This window comes from Pristis pectinata, chromosome 5, assembly GCF_009764475.1.
Source record: "Pristis pectinata isolate sPriPec2 chromosome 5, sPriPec2.1.pri, whole genome shotgun sequence".
Lineage (NCBI taxonomy): Eukaryota > Metazoa > Chordata > Chondrichthyes > Rhinopristiformes > Pristidae > Pristis > Pristis pectinata.
In genome coordinates this window covers 58,292,065-58,317,833 of record NC_067409.1, presented here as the reverse complement: position 1 = coordinate 58,317,833, position 25,769 = coordinate 58,292,065, and the positions used below count along the sequence as shown (strand labels likewise).

At 44.1% G+C, this 25,769-nt stretch overlaps 1 protein-coding gene across 4 annotated transcripts in view; it reads right to left on the bottom strand.

Annotated features, from left to right (window-relative positions):
* Nucleotides 1-17,278, bottom strand: part of LOC127570875 (glycoprotein-N-acetylgalactosamine 3-beta-galactosyltransferase 1-like) — a 49,340-nt gene extending 32,062 nt beyond the window's left edge. For 2 of the 4 annotated variants that reach the window (XM_052016774.1, XM_052016772.1), the window contains exons 1-2: nucleotides 17,094-17,239; nucleotides 16,313-16,471 (exon numbers count right to left, since the gene is read on the bottom strand). Coding sequence is in view for 2 of the 4 variants with exons in the window: in XM_052016771.1 (XP_051872731.1) it covers nucleotides 17,094-17,234 (141 nt within the window). In the remaining 2 variants the exon portion in view is untranslated. Of the gene's footprint in view, nucleotides 1-16,312; nucleotides 16,472-17,093 lie in introns of all 4 variants that reach the window. The other 2 variants (XM_052016771.1, XM_052016770.1) reach the window with 1 other exon arrangement.
* Between the last annotated feature and the right edge of the window lie 8,491 nt (nucleotides 17,279-25,769).

The window sequence follows — 25,769 nt, the reverse complement described above, 5'->3', positions numbered from 1 at the left end:
ATCGCCAACAGGGTCAGGTCTGCTCTGGGACAGGTGATCCACCTGGACCAAACCTGTGCTGTACCTGGCAGGAAGATCTTTGACAGCCTTGTGCTGCTCAGGGATACCATCGCCTACGTGCAGGACAGAGGGGTGAACACCTGCCTAGTCAGCTTGGACCAGAAGAAGGCCTTCGACAGGGTATCACACACGTACATGCTGTACGTGCTCTCCAAAATGGGCTTTGGGGAGGGAATCAGGAATTGGATCCAACTGCTCTACACAGACATCTGTAGCGCAGTCCAAATCAATGGGTGAGAAACAGCTTCCCCATCGAGTCTGGAGTCAGGCAGGGCTGCCCTCTCTCCCGCCTTGTTCGTGTGCTGTATAGAACCCTTTGCCGAATCCATCAGGAAGGACAAGAGCATCAGAGGGGTGATGTTGCCAGGCAGTGAGGTCACCCAGGTGAAAACCTCCCTGTACATGGACGACATCACCGTCTTCTGCTCGGACTAGAGGTCAGTTCGCAGATTGATCAGCATCTGCGACCAGTTTGAGTTGGCATCAGGGGCCAGAGTCAATTGCGCGAAGAGTGAGGCCATGCTCTTCGGCAACTGGCCCGACCAATCCATCATCCCCTTCACCATCAGGCCTGACTATCTGAAGGTGCTGGGGATCTGGTTCGGAGGGGCTGAGGCATGCAACAAAAATTGGCGGGAGTGGATTGGGAAGGTGAAGCAGAGACTGGGACTGTGGGAACGGCGCTCCCTATCGATAACCGGGAAGAACTTGGTCATCAGGTGTGAGGCGCTCTCAGGGCTGCTGTACTTGGCGCAGGTGTGGCCTGTTCCTCGCTCCTCTGGCTTGGAAATCACCTGTGCCATCTTCCAGTTCATCTGGGGATCCAAGATGGAGCGAGTCCAACGGGTCACCATGCACGTCCCTGGACAATGGGGGTAAAGGTGCCCCCAATGTTGCCCTCCTCCTGATGACCACCTTCATCTGTGGCTGCATCAGGCTGTGCGTGGAACCCAAGTACGTGGGCACCAAGTGTCACTACGTACCGAGGTTCTACCTGTCCCTGCTGTTGCGAAGGATAGGCCTGGCCCCGTGGCCACACAACGTCCCAGTCAGCTGGACGCTGCCGCGCTACCTGTCCTTCGTGGAAAAGTTCTTCCAGACCAATACCTTTGACCACAAGTCCATCAGGCAGTGGTCAGCACAGAACATCCTGCAGGCACTGCAGGAGAAGGACTCAATGGATACTGTGGGGTGGTTCCCTGAGCAGACTGTGCAGACCATCTGGCAGAATGTCTCATCGCCAGAACTCACCAACAAGCACCAAGACCTCACTTGGCTGGCAGTGAGAGGGGCCCTCCCAGTCAGATCCTTCCTGTATGGTTGGAACCTCACCTCCAGCACGCGCTGCCCCCGGGAGGACTGCGCTGGGGACGAGATGGTCGCCCACCTCTTTGCAGGCTGTAGGTTTGCGAGGAGGGTGTGGCGAAAGATGCAAGGGTCCTTGTCACAGTTCATCCCCAGCAGCAGCGTAACAGAGGATTCTCTGATCTACAGGCTGTTCCCGGGGACACACACACAGACGGATATCAACTGCTGCTGGAAGGTCATCAACTCGGTGAAAGACGCCCTTTGGTCTGCCCGAAACTTGTTGGTCTTCCAGCACTGCGAGATGTCCGTAGGGGAATGCTGCCTGCTGGCATATTCCAGGCTGCAGGAGTACGTGCTGAGGGACACACTGAAGCTGGGCGCAGCCAACGCAAAGGCTCGGTGGGGAAGGACTACAGTTTAGGGTTCTTCTGCCACTGGAGAGGGAGGGGCGGGGACAGGGAGAAAGCCCCTAAATATTGTAAATACGGGACCGGGTAGCTTCCAGGGAGTCACACGTGTGGCATTGGTGCTGTTTTCTATATAAAAAGGTAACACTAATGAATGATTTGTACAAGAATGTAAAGGTTTGCACTGATTTGTAATTGTATATAGTTTGTCCTTTATTATGAATAAAGATTATTTTGTTAAAAAAAAGAATTCTCCCACAGTATACTGCTAATAAACGCGTTTTAACAGAATTAATCTGTGGCACTGTGTTACTTTGCAGCAGACAGGAGTGGGAACTTAAAATCGGGACAACAAGGTGAATTCAAGATATCTTAAATTTTAGGGCTCTACAGTCTCACCTCCTCAGCATCATTTCCGAAACTACCAACCATTTCTTTATATGTCAACGATCTTTAATATTATAATTCTAGAATGCAGATCAAAGGAAAAATACATACAATATACACTAATAAAAGTACACACAAGAAATTAAAAGGATAATAAACTCTAAAATTTAACCAAAACTAGTGACAACATTGCAGTCCGATTCCACACACCCAAAGCAAGTTGTCATGCTCTCAACCATTACAGATACCATTACTCCCTCCACCAGAGCCCTCCTTTATCTGACTGAACTTGTCCTCACATTGAAGCTGTGCCCATCTCTCTGTTGGATGTGTAGAATGGTCATTGTTTCAGTGCTAATCAGGCCCTCTCCCTTTCCTCTTTTCCTGATACACTGATGATAGTATTGGGGCCGCTTCCTTCTCACATACTTGAGATTTAATAGGAACCTGAGGGGCAACTTTTCCACTCAGAGTGGTCGTTCGATGGAAATGAGCTGCCAGAGGAAGTGGTTGAGGTAGGTACATTAGCAACATTTGAAAGGTACTTGGACAGGTACATGGATAGGAAAGGTTGAGAGGCATATGGGGCAAATGAGAGCAAATGGGGCTAGCTTAGATGGGAATCTTGGTTGGCATGCACCATTTGGGCCAAAGGACCTGTTTCCGTGCTGTATGACTATGTACAGAACATAAAGGTTTGATCAGTTTCTACCCTGCAATCACTTTCACACAGTCCTTCTTTGACTCTTCCCTTTCTATCCTTGACTTCTCTATCTCCATCTCAGGAGAGAGTGTAACAACAAACACCCATTACAAGCCTACAGCCTTCTTGACTTCCAACCTGCTTCCTGTAAGGACTCAATTCCATTCTCTCCATTCTTCAGCTTCGGCCCTGTCTGTTCCAAAACTGATGCTTCGCTACTTGTGCTCCAGTGAAGTCTTTCTTTTTCTGGAACCAATTTTCCCTCCAGTACAGGTGACAGGGCTTTTAACTGAGTGTGGAACTAACTTGCTAGCTCTGTCTGCTCAACTGACGCCAGCAATGGGTAACATTTGATACAGGCTGCAAGTGCCTGTCTATTTGCTGTTGAAAAGCAACAATCCTGAGTAGAGTCACAGTGGAGAATGAGAAAACTGCTGATTAATCCTTGTTAACAATGGGGGAAATAAGCAGTTTGGGAAGTGGTACTATGACAATATGTAGGAGATTGATGGCCCTTGTGGCAACTTCGCTGCAAAAAAAAACTATGTGGGAGATGTATCCACTGGGGGTCAGAATTGGCTGGCATGGTGCTAAGGCTCAACAAGGATAAAGACTCTGTATATTAACAAAGGTTACTGCAATTAGTTTGTACGTGAGGGAACTGGAGAATGCTGAAAGAGCATGAACAGGCAAGGAGTGAGATTCAAGAGTAATTCACCTCAACTCCCCAAAGCCTGTCACCCCAAAGCTCAAGTCAGGAGTGTGATATCCTCCACTTGCCTGGATGAGTGCAGCTTCAACAACACTCGAAGCTCAATGACACAGGACATAGCAGCCCACTTGATCAGTATCCTATCCACAACCACTCACTCACTCCACCACCAGTGCATAGTAGCAACAGTTTGTACCATCTACAGGATGCACTGCAGCAACTCACCAAGACTCCTTGGACAGCATCTTCCAAACCCAGCGAGAAGGACAAGAACATCAAAAACATGGGAACACCACCACCTGGAAGTTGCCCTAGAAACCACACACCATCCCGACTTGGAAATATATCGCTGTTCCTTCACTGTCGCTGGGTCCTGGTACACCCACACCTCAAGGACTAGTGGTTCAAGAAGGCAGTTCACCAGCACTTTAGGAGCAACTAGGAATGGGCAATTAAATGCTAGCTTAGCTTGCGAAGTCCAGATCCCTTCAATAAATACAAAAAGAATGAAAGGAAAGCTGAAAGGAAAATAAGCAAGTGGGCCAGGAGTTAAAGAATAAGGAGTGTGGGGGGAGGGGGTGGGGAAAGAAATTAAGCAGCGTGAAAATAGCTCTCTTCACAAATTATGCACAAGATTTGCTGCAGATACAAGTAGTAAAGGCTAAGTACAGGCAGAGCAAGCTTGAAAAGGAAGCTGAAGAATGACTTGCAAAGAACGAGCAAAAAATATTTGGACCTTCAAACAAGTTTCAAGGTAACACAATAACAACAGGCACAGTTGCAAGGTGACAAGCTAACCTTATGAAATGTCACAAAAAAACTCCCACTTGCAGAAACAATTGTCCACTTGGTGGAGAATTATGTATACACTCGGTGGTCAGTCAGGCAGGAAGAATAATTTCAGAGATCCTGGATAAATAGGATGAATAAGCTTCCAGGATGAAGCTTCAAAGAACGTCCAAACAGAACCGAAGGTACTCAGAGGGAGTTCAATCTAATTCGTTGTAACTATTCTTCCCCCTCATTTGTACAGCCAAACATCACAATGGCTCCCGTCATCACATGGTGCACAGATGGACAGACACTGGTATATACTACCCCTTGTAACCTATCATAGCTACCACTGGGTATCAGTGGGTTCTGGTCCATTCTTCTGACACTACAATGTCAATACAACTCCACTATTATCTTTACAGGACAACAATATACAAGGTCAGGACTTTCCCAAGGTTTCCATAATGGTATTTGCATTGGTATTGGTTTATTATTGTCACTTGTACCAAGGTACAGTGAAAAGCTTGTCTTACAAAGCGATTGTACAGGTCAATTCATTACACAGTGCAGTTACATTGAGTTAGTACAGAGTGCATTGATGTAGTACAGGTAAAGACAATAACAGTAGAGTAAAGTGTCACAGCTACGGAGAAAGTGCAGTGCAATAAGGTGCAAGGTCACAACAAGATAGATCATGAGGTCATAGTTCATCTCATTATATAAAGGAACCGTTCAATAGTCTTATCACAGTGGGGTAGAAGCTGTCCTTAAGTCTGGTGGCATGTGCCCTCAGGCTCTTGTATTTTCTACCCGATGGAAGAGGAGAGAAGCGAGAATGTCCCAGGTGGGTGGGGTCTTTGATTACGCTGGGTGCTTCACCAAGACAACAAGAGGTAAAGACAGAGTCAAGGAGGGGAGGCTGGTGTCCGTGATGCGCTGGGCTGTGTCCACAACTCTCTGCAGTTTCTTGCAGTCCTGGCAGAGCAGTTGCCGTACCAAGCCGTGATACATCCAGATAGGATGCTTTCTATGGTGCATCAGTAAAAGTTGGTGAGAGTCAAAGGGGACAAACTAAATTTCTTTAGCCTCTTGAGGAAGTAGAGGTACTGGTGAGCTTTCTTGACCATGGCATCTACCTGATTTGACCAGGACAGGCTGTTGGTGATGTTCACTCCCAGGAACTTGAAGCTCTCAACCTCAGCACCATCAACGTAGACAGGTGCATGTACACTGCCCCCTTTCCCGAAGTCAATGACCAGCTCTTTTGTTTTGTTGACATTGAGGGAAAGGTTGTTGTCATGACACCATTCCACTAAACTCTCTATCTCCTTCCTGTACTCCGACTCATCGCTGTTTGAGATACGGCCTACAATGGTGGTATCATCTGCATACTTGTAGATGGAGTTAGAGCAGAATCTGGCCACACAGTCATGATTGTATAGGGAGTAGAGTAGAGGACTGAGGACGCAGCCTTGTGGGGCACCAGTGTTAAGAATAATCGTGCCGGAGGTAGTGCTGCCTATCCGCATTGATTGCAGTCTGTTTGTTAGAAAGTCAAGGATCCAGTTACAGAGGGAGGTGTTGAGTCCTAGGTCTCAGAGTTTGGTGACAAGCTTGCTTGGGATTATTGTACTGAAGGCAGAGCTGTAGTCAATAAACAATAGTCTAACGTAGGTGTCTTTACTGTCCAGATGCCCCAGAGCTGAGTGTAGGGCCAGGGAGATGGCATCCGCTGTAGACCTGTTTCGGCGATAGGCGAATTGCAATGGGTCCAGGTTGTCTGGTAGGCTGGAGTTGATGTGAGCCATGACCAACCTCTCAAAGCACTTCATGATGGTGGATGTCAGAGCCACTGGTCGGTAGTCATTGACGCATGTTACCTGGCTTTTCTTTGGTACCGGGACGATAGTGGTCTTCTTAAAACAGGAGGGAACCTGAGACTGAAGCAGGGAGAGGTTGAATATGTCCGCATTTTCTTCCTTTTTCCTTCCATTTTCAATCCAAGATGGCAGAGTCCCTGAAGCAAATATCCTGGAACTATAATGTTGTGGCCATTACAGAGACTTGGTCGAAAGGGTGTCAGGACTGGATGTTTAATGTTCCAGGGTTTCGACGTTTTAGAAAAGAACAGTACAGCACAGGAACAGGCCCTTTGGCCCATGACGTTGTGCCGAGCTAATTAAACTAGTAATTAAATGCCTGACTAAGTTAATCCCTTCTGCCGACATAATATCCAGATCCCTCCATTCTCTGTATATTCATGTGCCCAAGAGCCTTATGAATGCCCCTATCATATTTACCTCCAACGCCACCCCTGGCAGTGCATTCCTGGCACCCACTACCCTCAGTGTACAAAGCTTGCCCCACACATCTCCTTTGAACTTACACCCCTCACCTTAAATGCATGCCCTCTGGAAAATGAGGGCACTAAGATTGGCGGAGTTGTTGAAAGTGCAGAAGGTAGTTTTAGACAGCAGAGAGGTATTGACGAGTTGGTGAAACAGGCTGAGAAATGGCAGATGGAGTTTGATCCAGACAAATGTGAGGTGATGCATTTGGGAGTACTAATGAGTAGTACATATACCTTGAATGGTAGGGCCTTACGGAGTACTTAGATCAGGTAGATCTTGGGGTACAAGTCCATGGATCCTTGAAAGTGGCAACGTGGTGAGGAAGGCAAGTGGGATACTGGCCTTCATTAGTCGGGACATTGAATAGGAGGGGCAGAGAGGCATCAGTAGGGAGGTTATGTTCCGACTTTACAAAACCTTGGTCAGATCTCAACTGAAGTACTGCATGCAGCTTTGATCACCATGCTATTACAAGGATATGATAAATGCTTGAGTGGGTGCAGAGAAGATTCACCAGGATGTTGCCTGAGATGGAACAGTTCAGTTATGAAATGAGACTGCAAAAGCTGGGTCTGTTCTCCCTGAAGCAGAGGGGGGTTAAGAAGGGACATAATTGACATGTATAAATTTATGAGGGGTATAGATAAAACTTTTCCCCATATTAGAATAGGTAAAACCAGAGGACATAGGTTTAGGTCACAGGGGAAAAGACTTAAAGGGGATATGAGGGGGAGCCTTCTTCACCTAGAGAATGGTATGTACCTGGAATGCACTACCTGAGAGATCAATTGAAGCTGGGTCGCTGACAGCATTTAAGAAGTGTCTGGATGAGCACTTGAATTGCTCAGGCATAGAAGGCTATGGGCGAAGCGCTGGGAGATGGGATTAATATGGAAGGGTTCCCACCAGCCCACGTGGACGAATTGGGCTGTTCTGTGCCACATGACTCTATAATGAAGGTTTTAATGACACTTGATGGTCCTTTACACCACTTCCTTAAAAAGGGAGTTCTAAGGAAATGGACAGAAGAATGTACTCGGGTAGCAAGAAAAGTGAGCAATCAGGCAGACCAAGAGAGGCATAGCCCAACTGTGCTGCCTGACCTATCATACCTATTAACAGGTTGCTAATCACTCTCTGCAGCAGCGATGCAAGAAAAAAAAATGAATACCTACAGCAACACACAAAGGAACTGGAAGAATCCAGCGAGTTCCTGGCAGCTATGGGAAACCTCCTCTTACTTACCCCTGAACCAGGACCCCACTAAGAATCATCAAGCCACTGTCTCCCGCACCATCACTGACCTCATAACCTCCACAGATCTCCCCTCTACAGCCTCCAACCTCATTGTTCCCCAAAGCCGCACTGCTCGCTTCTACCTCCGGCTCAAGATTCACAAACCAAACTGCCCCCCAGCAGGCCCATTGTTTCTGCCTGCTCCTGTCCTACCCTACCAAACTTGTATCTTGACTCCATCTTGTCCCCCCCAGTCCAGTCCCTTCCCACCTACATCCATGTCACCTCGCATCCCCCCCCCCAATCCAGTCCCTTCCCACCAACATCCATGACACCACTTCAACAACTTCAGTTCCCTGGCCCTGAGAACTTCATTTTCACCATGGACATCCAGTCCCTGTACACTTCTATTCCCCATCAGGAAGGCCTCAGGGTTTCTTTCGGGATAACTGACCCAACCAGTTCCCCTCCACCACCACCTTCCTCCATCTGGCAGAACTGGTGCTCAGCCTCAGCAACTTCTTTTGGCTCCTCCCACTTTCTGCAAACCAAAGGTGTTGCCGTGGGCCCTCACATGGGCCCAGTTATGCCTGCCTTTTCACTGGCTAAGTGGAGCACTCCATGTTCCAAACCTACACCAGCAACGCTCCCCAACTCTTTCTCAGCTACAATGGTGGCAATTATTGCACCCATTTCAATTTCATCAACTTCGCTATCATCTTCCACCCTGCCCTCAAATCTTTTGTCTCAATGAATATAGATCCTGTAGGTTACACCTTCACATTAATAACTTTCTGTAGGTGTGAGAAAGAGATGTCATTTGGGCAGTGCAACATTTCACATGCATCAGACAAACCAGTCCTACAACTTTTGTTTGACAGAACACATACCCAACCCACGGCTATTACACAGGTGACACATTGATAGTAACGTGAGTCAGAATCAACTATCAAAATTGACAACTTTTTTTTTAAACGGAGGGAAGGGATATTACAGTGACAAACACCAAATTTTATTTATCAGGGGAAGCCACATAAATGTATTGTAACCATAGCTAGAGATTTTATTAGGTCCTCTCAAAATACAAAGGGAGGTATGGAAAGGACAGGGGTAGAGAGGCAAATGCATGAGTGGATCCTCATTCACGGAAGACAAGAAACAAATGATGATGTATGGGATATTATGGAGAGATGGTAGAGTAACAGTTGTGCAAAAATAAACCCTCAAATTATCCACCCAAATGAGCATCCAGGATGCTGAACTGACAGTGTTAGTGTGTAGTGATGCACCCAGAAGCTTATACCCTCTCCACTGGTTGGGATAAATTCTGACAGTAAGCACATGTAACAGCCTAACAGTACAGCTGCCTATAAATGGGACAAGGCAGCTTGTATCAAGGACAGGAAACTGTTACCTTCAGCAGTGATCTTTGATCATGCAAAATAGAACAGCAAACAAGACTGGGTCACAAAATTAAAGCTCAAGAAGGATACCCCAGCAGCAATAAGAAAGGGGATGAGATAGCAAGCCAGGGAAGGATAGGAATGAGATCCAGGGAATGGTTTACCCTCATAAAAATGGAGCAGGAAATAGAGCTACAACCATTGGGCAAATAAAAATTGGGGATCTGTTAGAATCCTGGAGTACCGAGAATCAGTTGAAGGAAATAATTCAAGCCAATTGAAATATGAGCCTTGGAAGGATAAGATGAGCATCACGAATGAGTTAGTTCTAAAGGGTGCATAAAGTGTATGGTAGCTATACCAAAAAAAAAGTTACTTATCAATGGCATAGCATCTATGGACACCCAGGGCTAGAGGCCACAATTGGAGACTACAGAATCTATGCTGGTGAACAGCGTTCGGCAAAGAGGTTAAGCATTATGTAGAAAATTGCTTGATTTGTTCCAAAATAAACTGGACCAGTATGGTCATACAAGGGAATTAAGTTACACAAGGATATAATTGTATAGCAGTACTGAACGATACCTTCTCCAAGTGGGTGGAAGCATTTCCAGCTCAAGTAAACTCAGTCCAAACAAAAGAAATATTGTTACCTTGGATTTTTATGAAACGTGGGCTCTCAGGAAGTATAGAGTCAGACCACAGTTAACAGTTCAGCTGAAGGTAATGGACAAAGCAATGAAATCACTCAGCATTCCATAGAGATTTCATATTGCACATCATGATCCACAGAACAGAGTGAATTCTCACTCAAGTGGGATAGTTGAAAGGATCATTCGTACCCTGAAGGTATGATTCTGAAAACAGTCCAACAAAACAATTCCACGTGGCATCAAGCATTGCCATACACAATTATGATCATCAGAAACATTGTCTCAAGCTCCAGAGGATATACTTCCTATCAACTGATGACAGGGAGACAGATGAGAGGGATAAAGATTTGCTGGGATCAGACTTATCCAGACCCAAAGTAAAGGCAATAATCTTATGAAAAGTGGATGAGGGATTTACTAAACATCCTAAAATCAGAGATGTCTGCAGCTATCTGAGTGGGTAAACAAGGGAAGTTAAAGCGTATTTTGATGGGAAGGTTAAATCTCTAGAATTCCAAGTGGAATGTTTCTCATCCCTGGATATTGTGGACCCCACAGCAACATAGATAAAGTTAGTCCATCCATCACGCTGGACAGTGGAGGTACCCACTGGTTTCAGGTGAATTGAGAGGGTACAGTAAGCTAACTAATCAGCAGTATCACATTACACGATGCAAAAGAGGGTCCAAACAATCATACAGATTTCGATCTTGTTCAGTTGTTTAACTCCCATGAATGGCAACCTGCTTGGATGTGATGACCCAATGAAAAAGAAAGGAGACGTAGGCTAGTTTGCTGAGGGGGTGAAAGCTTCAATGAAACTAAAATAACAGCCGGTAGCACTTTTCAGATGGTGATCCAAGATGACACAGACCTCAATTCTGACAACAAGCACACTCAGTGGTGTCCTGGGAGACCATGGCATAGTAACAAAATGAAATCTGCTGCATGGACATTGTCAGAGTACTAAGTCAATTTAATATAACTTCAAACTGTATTCAGGATGCACTATGGCACATACATTTAAAGGGCAAAGATGAGGACATGACATATTTAAAAATAACCAGATCCCTAGGCAGAAAGTTGCAGGTCTTATTGAAGACTACAGGAATTAAGTGGAAGTAGAAACAGAAGAAACAAATACAAGCCTAGCTCACTACAGGTACATCAGGAACCAAGGACCTGTAGGGAAAGAAGGGAAAGATAGCTATCCAACAAATGGAAATCACTGATGTTATTGCAGTGGAAGAGCACAGAAGTGGATAGTATCAGATACAGGCGACACCTGTTTTATGGGGGTTGTGTTCCCAGAAAACAGGCTGGGCTGTATCATGATTCTCTATAACACGAAGCCACATCATCTGTGAATGTGCCAAGAAATGAGAGTTGGAAAAAAAATGTCAATTTATTTTTTCTCTCGCCACACATATTCTGTGAGAGTGAATTTTGTTCCACATCCCAAATTTTTGGGTAATGACTTGTGAATTCTTTAAGGGTGAATTTTCATAACCAAACGGCTGTAACGCAGGGGTCACCTGTACTTGGGGGTAGGTCGTTGGTGCCCAACATGTTCATGAAGAAGAAGAAAAGGCATTTGTATGACACACTGTGTGGAACAAAGGCAAGAACAGGACCAGTAACTGCCAGGAAAGAGTTGGGAGTTGCCAAATAAATAATTTACAAGTATTTGCACAATCTGTGCCATATACACAATTAAAAATGCAAATAGAATGCAACAGTCAAATTAAATCGAAGTAATACCTTCCTGCAAATGGACTGAGCAAGAAATAGTTGTAATCATTTTACCATCAAAGAGGTCGCTTCATCTTCACCTCCCATCTCTACGTGTACGGCTAATGTGCTACCATTGAAAAAAAAAGTTTTATAATGCCCAAAAATAATACTGGGACTGACAAAATGGATAGCAACACTGTGATAATGGAGACTATAAGCAAATACTTGCAATATTAAATATATCAGCCACCGAGTTACCCAAGTATTGCCTGAAAGGGGCAAGTGATTTGTCAAAAACAAAGGTTAAAATCTTGTATTAGGAAGTTAGAGGGTTAAAAATGAACAGGATGACAGGGACTTGTCAACAATATGGGGTGGTCTATAGTGTGGGAATAGTGATGGTCAATAAGAAATGTGGATACAAAGCTGAGAACACAGGTTAAAAACATTATGTTCGCACTGAATGATGATGCAAAAGCTGTGATGGATTTGTCAAATAAAATAAATCTGTGGTAAGGATAAGTGATGGACAAGCTGAAATGATTAATAAAATCATTAAGATAGAGCAGGAATTGAGAAATAGACAACAGAATAGGTTATTATAACTTATGTATGGAAAGTGAATTGTAGAGCAGTTGAGGGAGAATCTGGAACAGTCAAATTGAGGGGCAGTTCCGAGCTGGATCAAGGAGAAGTGGCTACAGAGCTTAATTAATCGACAGATAAATTATAACATCACAGTGTGAATACTTAGAAAGAAAGGGGACTGAGGGCTTGGGTTATAAGCAGAGGCTGGATAGGCAGGGACTTTTTTTCCCTGGAGCATAGGAAGCTGAGGGGTGACCTTATAGAGGTTTATAAGATCATGAGGGGCATAGATAAGGTGAATAGCTCCCAGGGTAGGGAAGTCCAAACCTAGAGGGCATTGGTTTAAAGTGAAAGGGGAAAGATTTAAAAGGGACCCAAAGGCCAACTTTTGCACACAGATGGTGGTGAGTATATGAAACAAGCTGCCAGAGGAGATGGTTGAGGCAGGTACAATTCCGACATTTAAAAGGCATTTGGACAGTTACATGGATAGGAAAGGTTTAGAGGGATCTGGCCCAAACACAGGCAAATGGAACAAGCTCAGTTAGGCAACTTAGTCAGCACAGACAAGTTGGGCCAAAGGGCCTGATTCTATGCTGTATATCTCAATGACTCTAAAGCTGAAGTATGGTTTAATACAAGTTTTGCAGGGAGTGCAGGTGGGATCTTGGAAACTATAAAACAACCACATACACTGTGGAGAACAATAGATTGTTAATCAGAACAAGTCCAAAACAATGCATGCATACTCCTGAAGTCATTGTGTGCCCTTATCCTTTCAATGTCATGCCAGAATCTCTAGTAAACTTAAAGGATCTTATAAATGTTAACTGTACCATTGAAGCTGGGTCAATGTACATCATTCTTTCAAGGGCAGTATAAGAAGGACAAGGAACATACTGTGCAACTACTATGTTAAAGACATTCCTATATAAAACTTTGATAATGCTTCATTTTAAACACCATGCTGTGTTTTCAATTGTAAGTTGCAACAAAATTGGGACCAAAAAGCTGGTTGCTGTTCACACTTGGTCAACGACAGAGACTGAAAATGGATTAAATCAATATTTAGAACCATCTGAAACATTTTTACAGACTCTACCTGAACAGCTATCCAAAATCTGAGAGCCACACCGCAAAATATGTAAAATTTACTTTAACATCATACAACAGATTCAATAAGCCGGAACAAAAAAAATAAAGGAAATAAAAGCCACCTCATGGTGGATGACTTATGAAACTGGGGCAGCAGTGTACATATCCATCTATTGATTTATACCTTGCATCAAACATATTGATGATATTATTTAATTATTAGTGATATTTGGATTAATATTACTCAGTTATTTGAAATGCTCAATTAGTCAAAGGAAGAAAAATCTTTCCATACTATAAGCATATACAACATTAATTAATGATTTAAAATAAAATGTACTTGATCAAACTGAGGACTATAGCAAGGCAGCTTTTAAGTTAGGAATTCAGCTAAGCCCACTAGAATGTACATTATTTTGCAAAGTATTCTAATTCTATTAATCAAGCAGGCCATGAGGTAATGTTATTGTTAATTAGATATAGTTACAAAACACATAACAAGAGATACCCCCCTTCAACCATTCGATTCTTGAACCAACCAGCAAAACCTGAATCACTAGTTTAGCAACACTGTGGCCACTTTGATCACTTTCCACTAAAATGGACTTTCCATTCTAATTGTGTTCTTTCCTGCAAAAATTGTGTATAATTTATGTTTAATTTATGTTTTTCTTGTGACTGTTGCTTATCTGATGCTACGTGCCTGTGATGCTGCTGCAAGTAAGTTTTTCATTGCACCTGTACATACATGTACTTGTGCATATGATAATAAACTCGACTTTGACTAGCAGAACAAAGTACAAAGATCAGAATGATACACAAAGATAGGTGATGGAGTATGAACAAATAAAGGAAGCATCAATGGGAGGTTGAGCAAATAACACTGAATGTATAATTGAGGCAAGAATATTGAGAGTTATCTTAAAGCCAAAGAGAGGAGTGAATGTTAGTATCAGTAGAAACCCAAGCTTTGGTTCGGCAGCTGATTAATTGTACATCAGTAAATACGGTAAGGAGGATGGATTTAGTGGGACATGTGTATCATACAATTAAGACTTTGAAAGTGACTGAGGAATTTGCAAAAACTAAGAAGGGGTATCTATAGGGGTCTCCAGCTGGTCCGGAAACAAAGAACAAACCTCAAGTTTGGTACGATGCAAATTGTAAGGTCAGCATCATCAACTGGCCCCAGTAATGGGTAGTATTTGAGGCAGGTTGTAAGTCCTTGTATGGTCTTTAGATAAATATTATGGTTTACGTCATCTGTCTACTTCCTTGTATCATTATGTAAGTACATAAGTTTTGGTTACACAACTGCATTGGTCCCATTTCCCACACTTCTGCTCTCATCCCCTCTGCTCCCACCCACAGCAAGGATAGGGTTCACCTTGTCCTTATTTTGCACCTACCAATCTCCACATTTAATGGATCATTCTCTGTAATTTCCAGCACTTCCAATGTGATGTCACCACCAGACACAATTTAGTGTGCTGCATTTGGTGCTCACAATGTGGTCTCCTCTACATTAGAGAAAACAAGCTTTACAGAACACCTCTATTCAGTCAGCAAGGGTGACTCTGAATCTCCATTTACCAGCTATTTTAATGCTCCATTCAACACCACTCTCTCTGCTTTTGATCTTTTTACAATAATTAAACTATAAAAAAAACCAAATTAAAAGTAAAAGCTCGTCTCAGCAATGGTACCATGAAACAATGGGATTGGCAGTAAAAACTAATCTTGTTCGCCAATGTCCCTCAGGAAAGGAAATCTTCTATCCTGACCCAGTCTGTCTCGAGGGATGACTCCAGACGCACCAATGTGGTTAACTTGTAACTGCTACCTTAGTTCAGGACAATAAATACTGGAATTGCCCAGAACATCTGCATTCTGAGGACAATTAAATTTTTTAAAATGTTCTGGTGAAGCCCAAGGCAAGTTGAAGAACAGCATTTGATCTTCAGATTAGTCATGCTGCAAGCTTGAGGATGTAACAATGAATTCAAGATTTCTCGGATAATCACACTTTCCTGTTTGTGCCAGAACTTGTCGGTATTCTTTAAGAGTAATCAATCTGTAATGTTAATTCAGTTTTCCCCTCTCCATGTATGCTGTCTGACCTGCTTGGTATTCTTTTAGCCCAGACTTCCAGCAGCTTCAAGGTTTGTATTTCACAGTTCCAGCATTTTTCTCCTCTATTCTTTATCCTCATTCATCTACATTTCCTCCAAACCAATTAGCTGCAATTTACAAGGCTATAGTACCCTCTCTCAACGGATACCATTATTCTGCCATTCAGTCTCCACACTGTCACAGACATTCCCGTTGTTCTCTCCACTCCTCCCCCTTCTCTTCAACTCAAAACACATTCATTTCCTAACTTATCCTGGTTCTGACATTAACTGTTTCTGTCACCACGTATGCTGCCTAAGTATTTCCAGAATTTTCAAAATTTAGCCTTTTTTAATTACAAAATTCTTATATTTTAATGGAGTAGACCAGCAAGATATTCCCAAAACTGATCATTTAGCTAATTTTGCTACAGCAAAAGTCAATGAAGCAAAAAAGGAAGGACTGCTGGAGGAACTCAGCAGGTTAAGCAGCTTCTCTGGAGGCAAAGAGATGGTCGACGTTTCAGGACAAGACCCTGTATCAGGGCTAAGGAAGGGATGATAGGCAGACGGAACCAAGTGCAGGAGAGGAAAGGGGAACCAAGGGAGAAAAAACCCAGGTAGATAGGCATGTGGGTGATGGGCAGATGGAATCAGGTGGGGAGGTGGGGAAGGTGATGGGTCTAGGAAACGGGGGGCAGGGGGAAGAGAGGGGAATGGAATGGAATGGAAAAGTTGAACAAAAGGTGGACTGCTGGGAGTGGGAAAGGGACACGGGCGAGTGGGTTACCTGAAAATCGAAAATTCAATGTTCACACTACTGGGCTGTAGGAATATGAGGCGCCTTTATCTCCACAGATGCTGCATGGCCGCTGAGTTCTTCCAGCAGTTTATTTTTTTTGCTCCAGATTCCAGCATCTGCTGTCCCGTGTCTCAGTGAAGCAACAGTCTGAGAAATAAACAGGATGACAGACTCAGCAGACAAGTTCTCATTTACGGTGGAAACAATTCGACAGCCCAGGCTCATGACTCGAGGGATTCACCATCTTCATAAATTTAATGACTTATTTCAAAAATAAGTTTGTACATGTGATTACATATAAAGAAATACAAACGGAAAAGACATATCAAAAGTCGCTTCCACTGGATTGTGACTAGAGCCTTTTCATCCTCTATCCCAATTATTTCCATGGACTTCAGCACTTTCCTAAATTTGGAACTGACAGGTTAAACTGTTGGAAAATTCGATTTGACCCTGTCAAAGGAAAGCAGCCTCACAGTCTAAAACCGTACTACTGCCTATCAGTCCTTTTAACGACGAGCCACCTTCTTCCCACCCACCAAGCCCCATCCCTTCCTCTCCCTTTAATCAAATAGGTCCAGGTCCACGCTGGCATTACCTCCCGGGCACTGTCTACTCCCCAGCAAATGCCACTGGCCTTCTCTAAAGCCATACCGCAAACGTGTGGGGGGGGGGGGGGGGGTGAATCCTCTGATATTAGAATAAACGACTCCTCGGCCTCCCATTTGTCGCCGGCAGTAACATGACAGACGCGCCCCTGTTCGCCTACCTCGTCCTGTCCAAGTGCGGACACTGCCTGCAGCCACTGGTGCGATGCGGTCGTGCACGGAGCATGTCTCGGCAACAGGAGCCCGCTCGCCTGCCCGTCCACCGCCACTCGGAACGCTACATCCCCAGGCGGACGCAGCATTCTTGGCGCCCACGTCACAATGCGTGCAACAAAGAGCACGCTGGAGAAGGAAGTAGGAGTCGGGCGCCTGTGCTGTGAGCAGGCAGTTCAGCGGCTGACTCTGTGCCCATTGACGTGCTCACGTCCGGCATGTTATCTTCCCTGCAACTTTTGAAACTGCTGTTCTTTTTGTTTTATCAGATTTTTTTAAATATCCGCTCGCATGTGTGCATAAGGAGGTTGTACAGTAAAATAAAACAGAAGGGCACTAACAAGACCAAGAAAACAACTCCAATGTCAACAAAACAGTGTATCGATTAATAAAGGGTAACAGCAAAGCACCAACAGTGACTATGTAATAGGTATGTGTGTATAAACGCTAAGAAATCACGGTGAAGGGAGCTTTCAAGGTGATGGAGTATTTGGATCAGACTGCTGCAGTGCTCTCTAGTCCCCATTTTACAATCTTAAATTATTACATCTGTAAGCAGTCATACAGTAATTATTTCTTCTTGCCATAGGCGGTGCTAAAAGGAGACAGGGAAGTATATATTGAAAGGCTGGAGAAAATAGGGAGGTTGTGTAACGGGTGAGATCAGAACTACTGACGGGGGAGAAATATCAAGGAAGGGAAGTAGAAGCTATCGACATTGAGTGTTATTTCAAAGAGGAAGAGGCAGGAATGGGATGAGTTTCATTTTCCCTTGCATTGGAACAGTTCATGATTCTGTGAGGATGAGCTAGAATGTGTCTAGTCAGGATGAGCTGTATTCCTGAAACGTTCATTGAGCTTTGTTGGAACTGTGTTGGAGGATGAAGACAGAGAGGTAAAAATGGGAGTAAGATAGAGAATGAAAGTACCAGGTGTTTTGTTTGCTTAGTGTTGAGCAGACCACACCATGAGCAGTGAATAAAGTATACCTAACTCTAAAGTTGTGCAAGTATCATAGAATGGTTACAGTACAGAAGGTGACCATCTGGCTCATCACGTCTGCACCAACTCTACTAGAGCAATTCATCAATTCTACCCTTAGCTCTTTTTCTGTAGTCTTAGAATTTTTTTAATTCTTCACCATATATTTATTCAATTCTCTTTTGAAGGCCACAATGGAATGTGCCTCCACCTCATTTGCAAGGAGTGCCTCCACATTCCAACCACATGCTGCATAAGAGTTCTTCCTTGTCCCACACTTAATTCTTTTCCCTTTTATCTCATACCAATATCCTCTAGTCCTCAACTAAATCAAAGGAGGTGGTCTCCCATTATCCACCTAAAAACTCATCATTTTTTATACAATGAAATCTCCCCTCAGTCTTCTCTAAAGAAAACAATTCTAGCCTCTCTAATCTAGAACATAGAAGAGTACAGCACAGGAACAGTCCCTTTGGTCCAGAATGCTTGTGCCAACCATGATGACAATTTAAACTAATCCCTTCTGCCTGCACATGGTCCCTATTCCTCCATCCCTTGCCTGTTCATGTGTCTGTCCAAATGCCTCTTAAAATGTCTATTTTATGCAAGTATCAGGAACGAGGATGATGAACTTCGAGTATAGGTCAATACATGGAACTACGATGTTGTGGCCATTACAGAGACTTGGCTGTCACAAGGGCAGTAATGGCTGCTGGATGTTCCAGGGTTTAAGTGTTTCAAAAGGGACAGAGAGGGAGGTAAAAGAGGTGGGGGAGTGGCATTGCTAATCAGGGGTAATATCAGGAAGGGAAGACATCCTGGAGGGATCGTCTACTGAGTCAGTGTGGATGGAGGTCAGAAACAGGAAGGGAGCAATCATTCTATTGGGAGTATTCTATAGACGCACCCCCCCCCCCCCCCGAATAGCAACAGAGATACTGAGGAACAGATCGGGAGACAGATTTTGGAAAGGCGCAGATAGTGTGGAGGGCTGTCGAAGCTTACAGAGGGATATTGATAGGATGCAGAGCTGGGCTGAGAAGCAGCAGATGGAGTTCAATCTGGAGAAGTGTGAGGTGGTACACTTTGGAAGGACTAACTCCAAGGCGGAGTACAAGGTTAATGGCAGGATTCTGGGCAGTGTGGAGGAGCAGAGGGATCTGGGGGTTCATATCCACAGATCACTGAAAGTTGCCACACAGGTGGATGGGGTAGTTAAGAAAGCTTATGGGATGTTAGCTTTCATAAGTCGTGGGATCGAGTTTAAGAGCTGTGAAGTGATGATGCAGCTTTACAAAACTCTGGTTAGACCACACTTAGAGAGTACTGTGTCCAATTCTGGTCGCCTCATTATAGGACGGATGTGGAGGCATTGGAGAGGGTGCAGAGGAGATGTACCAGGATCCTGCCTGGATTAGAGAATATGGATTATGAGGAAAGACTAGAGGAGCTAGGGCTTTACTCATTGGAGAGGAGGATGAAAGGAGACATGATAGAGGTATACAAAATATTAAGAGGAATAGATAGAGTGGACAGCCAGTGCCTTTTTTTCTAGCATACCAATGCTCAATACAGGAGAGCATGGCTTTAATGGGTGGCAAGTTCAAGGGAGATGTCAGAGGGAGGTTTTTCACCCAGAGAGTGGTTGGTGCATGGAATGCGCCTTCTGAGGTGGTGGTGGAGGCTGATACGTTGGTCATGTTCAAGAGATTGTTAGATAAGCATATGGAGGAATTTAAAATAGAGGGATATGTGGGAGGAAGGGGTTAGATAGTCTTAGGTGTGGTTAGATGGTCAGCACAACATGGACAGCCGAAGGGCCTGCATTGTGCTGTATTTTTCTATGGTTCTAAAGGTGCAAAAATAACAGGGTTGTTGTCATGGGTGATTTCAACTTCCCTAATATTGATTGGCACCTCCTTCGTGCAAAAGGTTTGGATGGAGCGGAATCTGTTAGGTGTGTCCAGGAAGAATTTCTGACACAATATGTGGACAGGCCGACTAGAGGAGAAGCCATTCTGGATCTGGTACAAGGCAATAAACCTGGTCAGGTGTCAGATCTCTCAGTGGGTGAGCATTTCGGAGACGGTGAGCATTTCGGAGACAGTGACCACAACTCCCGAACCTTTACCCTTGCCTTGCAGACGGATAGGAGCAGACAGTATGGGAAAGTATTTAATTGGGGGAGAAGGAATTATGATGCTATTAGGCAGGAACTTGGGAGTGTAAATTGGGAGCCGATATACTCAGGGAAATGTACAATGGAAATGTGGAGGATGTTTAGAGATCACTTGCATGTTGTTCTGGATAGGTTTGTCCCACTGAGGCAGGAAAAGGATGGTAGGGTGAAGAAACCATGGTTGACAAGAGATGTGGAATATCCAGTGAAGAGGAAGAAAGAAGAAGGTTTAGGAAGCAAGGATCAAACAGGGCTCTAGAGAGTTACAAGCTAACCAGGAAGCTGCCTTAAGAATGGGCTTAGGAGAGCCAGAAGGGGGGGCATGAGAAGGCCTTGCTGAGGAGGATCAAGGAAAACCCCAAGGCATTTTACTCATATGTGAAGAACAGGAGGATGATAGTAGGACTGATTAGGGATAGAGGAGGAAACATGTGCCTGGAGTTGGAGGAGGTAGGGGAGGTCCTTAATGAATACTTTGCTTCAGTATTCACCTGTGACAGAGACCTTGACGTTTGTGAGGACAGCGTAAAACAGGCTGATAAGCTAGAACGATGTTAAGAAGGAGGATGTGCTGGAACTTTTGAAAAACATTAGGATAGATAAGTCCCTGGGGCCGGATGGGATACATCCCAGGATACTATGGGAAGCGAGGGAAGAGATTTCTGAGCCCTTGGCAATGATCTTTGCATCCTCACTGGCCACAGGAGTAGTACCAGATGACTGGAGGGTGGAAAATGTTGTTGCTTTGTTCAAGAAAGGGAGTAGGGATAACCCTGGGAATTATAGACCAGTGAGTCTTACTTCAGTGGTGGGCAAATTATTGGAAAAGATTCTTAGGGAGAGGATTTATGAACTTTTCTAGAAACATCTTCTGGTTAGGGATCGTCAGCATGGCTTTATGAGGGGCAGGCCATGCCTCATGAGCCTGATTGAATTCTTTGAGGATGTGACAAATCACATTGATGAGGGTAGAGCAGTGGATGTGGTGTATATGGACTTTAGTAAGGCGTTTGATAGGGTTCCCCATGATAGGCTCATTCAGAAGGTTGGGAGACATGGGATCCAGGGAAACTTGGCTATATGGATTCGGAATTAGCTTGCCCATAGAAGACAGAGGTTGGTTGTAGATGGAGCGTATTCTGCCTGGAGGTTGGTGACTAGTGGTGTTCCACAGGCATCTTTTCTGGGACCCCTGCTCTTTGTGGTTTTTATAAATGACTTGGATGAGGAAGTGGAAGGGTGGGTTAGTAAGTTTGCAGATGACACGAAACTTGGTGGTGTTGTGGATAGTGTAGAAGGTTGTTGAGAGTTACAATGGGACATTGATAGGATGCAAAGCTGGGCTGAGAAGTGGCAGGTGGAGTTCATCCTGGAAAAGTGTGAAGTGATTCACTTTGGAAGGTTGAATTTGAAGGCAGAATACAGGGTTAATGGCAGGATTCTTAGCAGTGTGGAGGAACAGAGGGATCTTGGAGTCCAAGTCCAGAGATCCCTCAAAGTTGCACGCAAGTTAATAGGGTTGTTAAAAAGGCGTATGGCGTGTTGGCCTTCATTAGTCAGGGAATTGAATTCAAGAGCAGTGAGGTAATGTTAGTAAAACTCTGGTTAGACCACACTTAGAATATTGTGTTCAATTCCGGTTGCCTCACTATAGGAAGGATGTGCAAACATTTGAAAGGGTGCAGAGGAGATTTACCAGGATGCTACCTGGATTGGAGAGCATGTCTTACGAGGATAGGTTGAGTGAGCTAGGGCTTTTCTCTTTGGAATGAAGGAGGATGAGAGGTGACCTGATAGAGGTGTACAAGATGATAAGAGGCGTATAGTATATCAAGTGGACAGCCAGAGACTTTTTCCCAGGGTGGAAATGGCTAACACGAAGGGGCATAATTTTAAGGTGACTGGAGGAAGGTACAGGGGGGAGATCAGTGGTAAGTTTTTTACACAGAGAGTAGTGGGTGCATGGAATGCGCTGCCAGGGGTGCTGGTAGAGGCAGATACATTAGGGACATTTAAGAGACTCTTAGATGGGCACATGGATGATAGAAAAATGGAGGGGTATGTGGGAGGAAATGGATAGATTGATCGTAAGAGTAGGTTAAAAGGTCGGCTCAACATTGTGGGCTGAAAGGCCTGCACTGTGCTATAATGTTCTATGCTCTTAAATGTTGCTTCATATCTGCTTCCACTGCCTCCCCTGGCAACACATTCCAGGCACCTACCACTCCCTGTGTAAAAAGTTTCCCTCACTGTTGTGACTGTGACTAAGTCACTGGAGAAACTGGTGGATATGAAAGTCTTTATTCATCACAACAAGCAGACATTCCCTGGAGATCCTCTCGGTAGAGTTTTCCAAACTCAAAGTACATCAAGATTTTATACTCTTTAGGACAATGGCAACAGTAGGTGATTCAATACAATTTCAATAACTACAATGACATTGTTTACTTCAGTTTTTTGTGTCTAGCAGATGATTCCATTGAAGTACATACTTACAGTGGGAGCACATTGTAACTGATAAGACATCTCTGAGGTTTAGACACCTTTGTTGGGACAAACTAATTCACCCGAAATTAATGTTGTGAGGGCTGACTCTCTGAGTGCACAGATATCCCGATTATTGATAGAGCAAATATGCCATAACCATGTTTGATATACTAAGTGACAAAATTTAGTCTGATCTGGCAGCCTTCCTTGATCTCTGGACAAAGAGTGCAAAATAACTTAGCTGTAGGTACCTTGTTTGATGCAGGCCAATTAACATAGCCCATTGTCTTATGTTTGGCTGATGCAGACAAGAATGCTTCATGATCGTGTCAGGTTACAAACCATGTCTTGAGCAGCCAGCCCCCTGCTCTGTAGATACCTTTTAATCTCAAAACCAATTACTGCTTGTACTTTACACTTCAACAGGTTTTTTGAAGACTGGTTGGTGGTTGTTTGTATTAATACCTACTATTCTATAACCCCTTAAAGATGTCCCATGTCTGACAATTCCCTAACACTCATAAATCCCCTGTAAACCCACCCCCTTCTCACCCCCTTTAGTATTTGACCTTTCCAACCTGGGAAACAGTCTGACTATCTAACCTACCTACGCCTCTAATAATTTTATATACTTCTATCACTTCATCCCTCAGCCTCAGACACTCCAGTGAAAACAATTCAAGTTTGTCCAACCTTTCCTTACAACAAGTACTCTCTAATCCAGGCAACGTTCTGATGAATCTCTTCTGCACCATTTCTAAAGCTTTCACATCCTTCCTGCATTACAGCAACTGCACATAATACTACAAATGTAGCCTAACCAAAGTTTAATGCAGCCTCAACATGACCTGCCTCTTTTACAATCAATGCCCCAACTGAAAAAGGCAAGTATGCTGTATGCCTTCTTTATCACCCAGGCTACCTGTGTTACCACTTTCAGGGAGCTATGGACTTGTAGCCCAAGATCCGTCTGTACGTCAGTGTTCCTTAGAGTCCTGCCATTACTGTATACTTTCGTAGAACATAGAACAGTACAGCACAGAATAGGCCCTTTGACCCACAATGTTGTGCCAACATAGCTAATCCCTGCTTCCTGCAGAATGCCCATATCCCTCCATTTTCCTCTCATTCATGTGCCCATCCAAGCCCCTCTTAAAAGCAGCTTTTAAGATAAGATCTTTATTAGTCACATGTACATCGAAACACACAGTGAAATACATCTTTTTGCGTAGAGTGTTCTGGGGGCAGCCCGCAAGTGTCACCACGCTTCCGGTGCCAACATAGCATGCCCACAACTTCCTAACCTGTGCGTCTTTGGAATGTGGGAGGAAACCGGAGAACCCAGAGGAAATCCACGCAGACACGGGGAGAACGTACAAACTCCTTACAGACAGCGGCGGGAATTGCTGTAATAGCATTACGCTAACCGCTGCACTACGGTGCCACCCCAAATCATGGTTCCCTACCACTGCCGAAACCCAGGATTGAACCAGGGACCTTTAGATCTTCATTCTAACGCTCTCCTAACTGAGCTATTTGTCCATCTCCAATTGCTCCTGAACTAAGAAGCAATTATGAGTCAACCATATGGTTGGGAGTGGACTAAGTTGGATTGATTAGTTGTATATAAGATGGCAGATTCCCTCTCCTGAAGGACCTTCCAAAGTGCAACAACTGACATTTTTCCAAATTAAACTTTATCTGCCATTTCTCTGCCCATTTTTTCAAACTTATCTATATCCTGCTGCATCCTTTGACAACCTCCCTCACTATTCACAGCTCCACTAAGCTATCCTTGTAATTGTAGCCCTTCATCCCAGAAACCATTCTCGCAAATCTTTTCTGGAACCTCTCTAGTACCCTCAATACTATAATGTGGTGATCAGAATTGCATTTGGATCCAGTTGGGGCCGGACAGTTTTTTAATAAAGGTTCAGCATGAATTCCCTGCTTTTATACTCGGTGTCTCCATTGATAAAATCCAAAATTGTGTATACCTTATTAGCGGCATTCTCAACCTGCCCTGCCACTTTCAATGATTTGAGTGCACCTACCCAGCCCGTGTTCTTGCGCTCCTTTTAGAACAGCATGTTTTATTCTATATTGTTTTTCTTCATTCTTCTCACCAAAATGCATCATCTCACATTTCTCCACGTTGAACTTCATCTGCCATGTATCTGCCCATTTCACCAGCCTGTCTATATTTTGTTGTAATCTATCACTATCCTCCTCATAGTTCACAATACTGCCAAGTAAATCACTGCTTCATATGTAACCCTGGACAGTGAGAAGGGAAGAAGCAGCTACTCAATCTCATACAGTTAGAAGGGGAAATGGAAGAGTGAACTGGAGTGTCCTGGAGAGAACAGTCCCTTTGGAATGATGAAAGGGGAGGAGTGAGGAAGATGCATCTGGTGATGGGATCCTGTTTGGGCTGTTGGAAGTTGTGGGTGGTAATCTCTTGGATATGAAGACTGGTGGGGTGGAAGGTGAGGATGAAAAGAATCTTGGTACTCAGACTGAGGAGAAAAGTAAAAAGCAGAACTGGAGAAAAGCTATGGTGGAGGAGAATCCATAGTTATCAATAAAGAACATATTTTCAACATACTACATTGGAAGTAATTTAATTTAATTAAAATGTTAATTTAAAAAATCATGAAAATGAAAGTGATAAAGAGAGAGAAACTGGGAGAATGAAAACCTCAGAGTCCTTCCAGGCTGGGAGGAACAGTGGCCAAGGTGGCTCGGATACTGGAAAGCTTGCCATATTCTGCCTTGCCTTTCAACGGGAACACTTCATTACCACCCTCCCTCCCCCACCCCCCATCACCCCCTCCCTAAAAGCAATGTCTAAAGTATAGAATTGTAATAAAAGAGCTGATAGGAGTAGTTAGTCCTATAATGTAGTCTTCTGTTTAAAATACATGTTAGGGGCTAATGTGTGTGCTTGACAAAAGTAGCTTCATGTCTCTCTCTG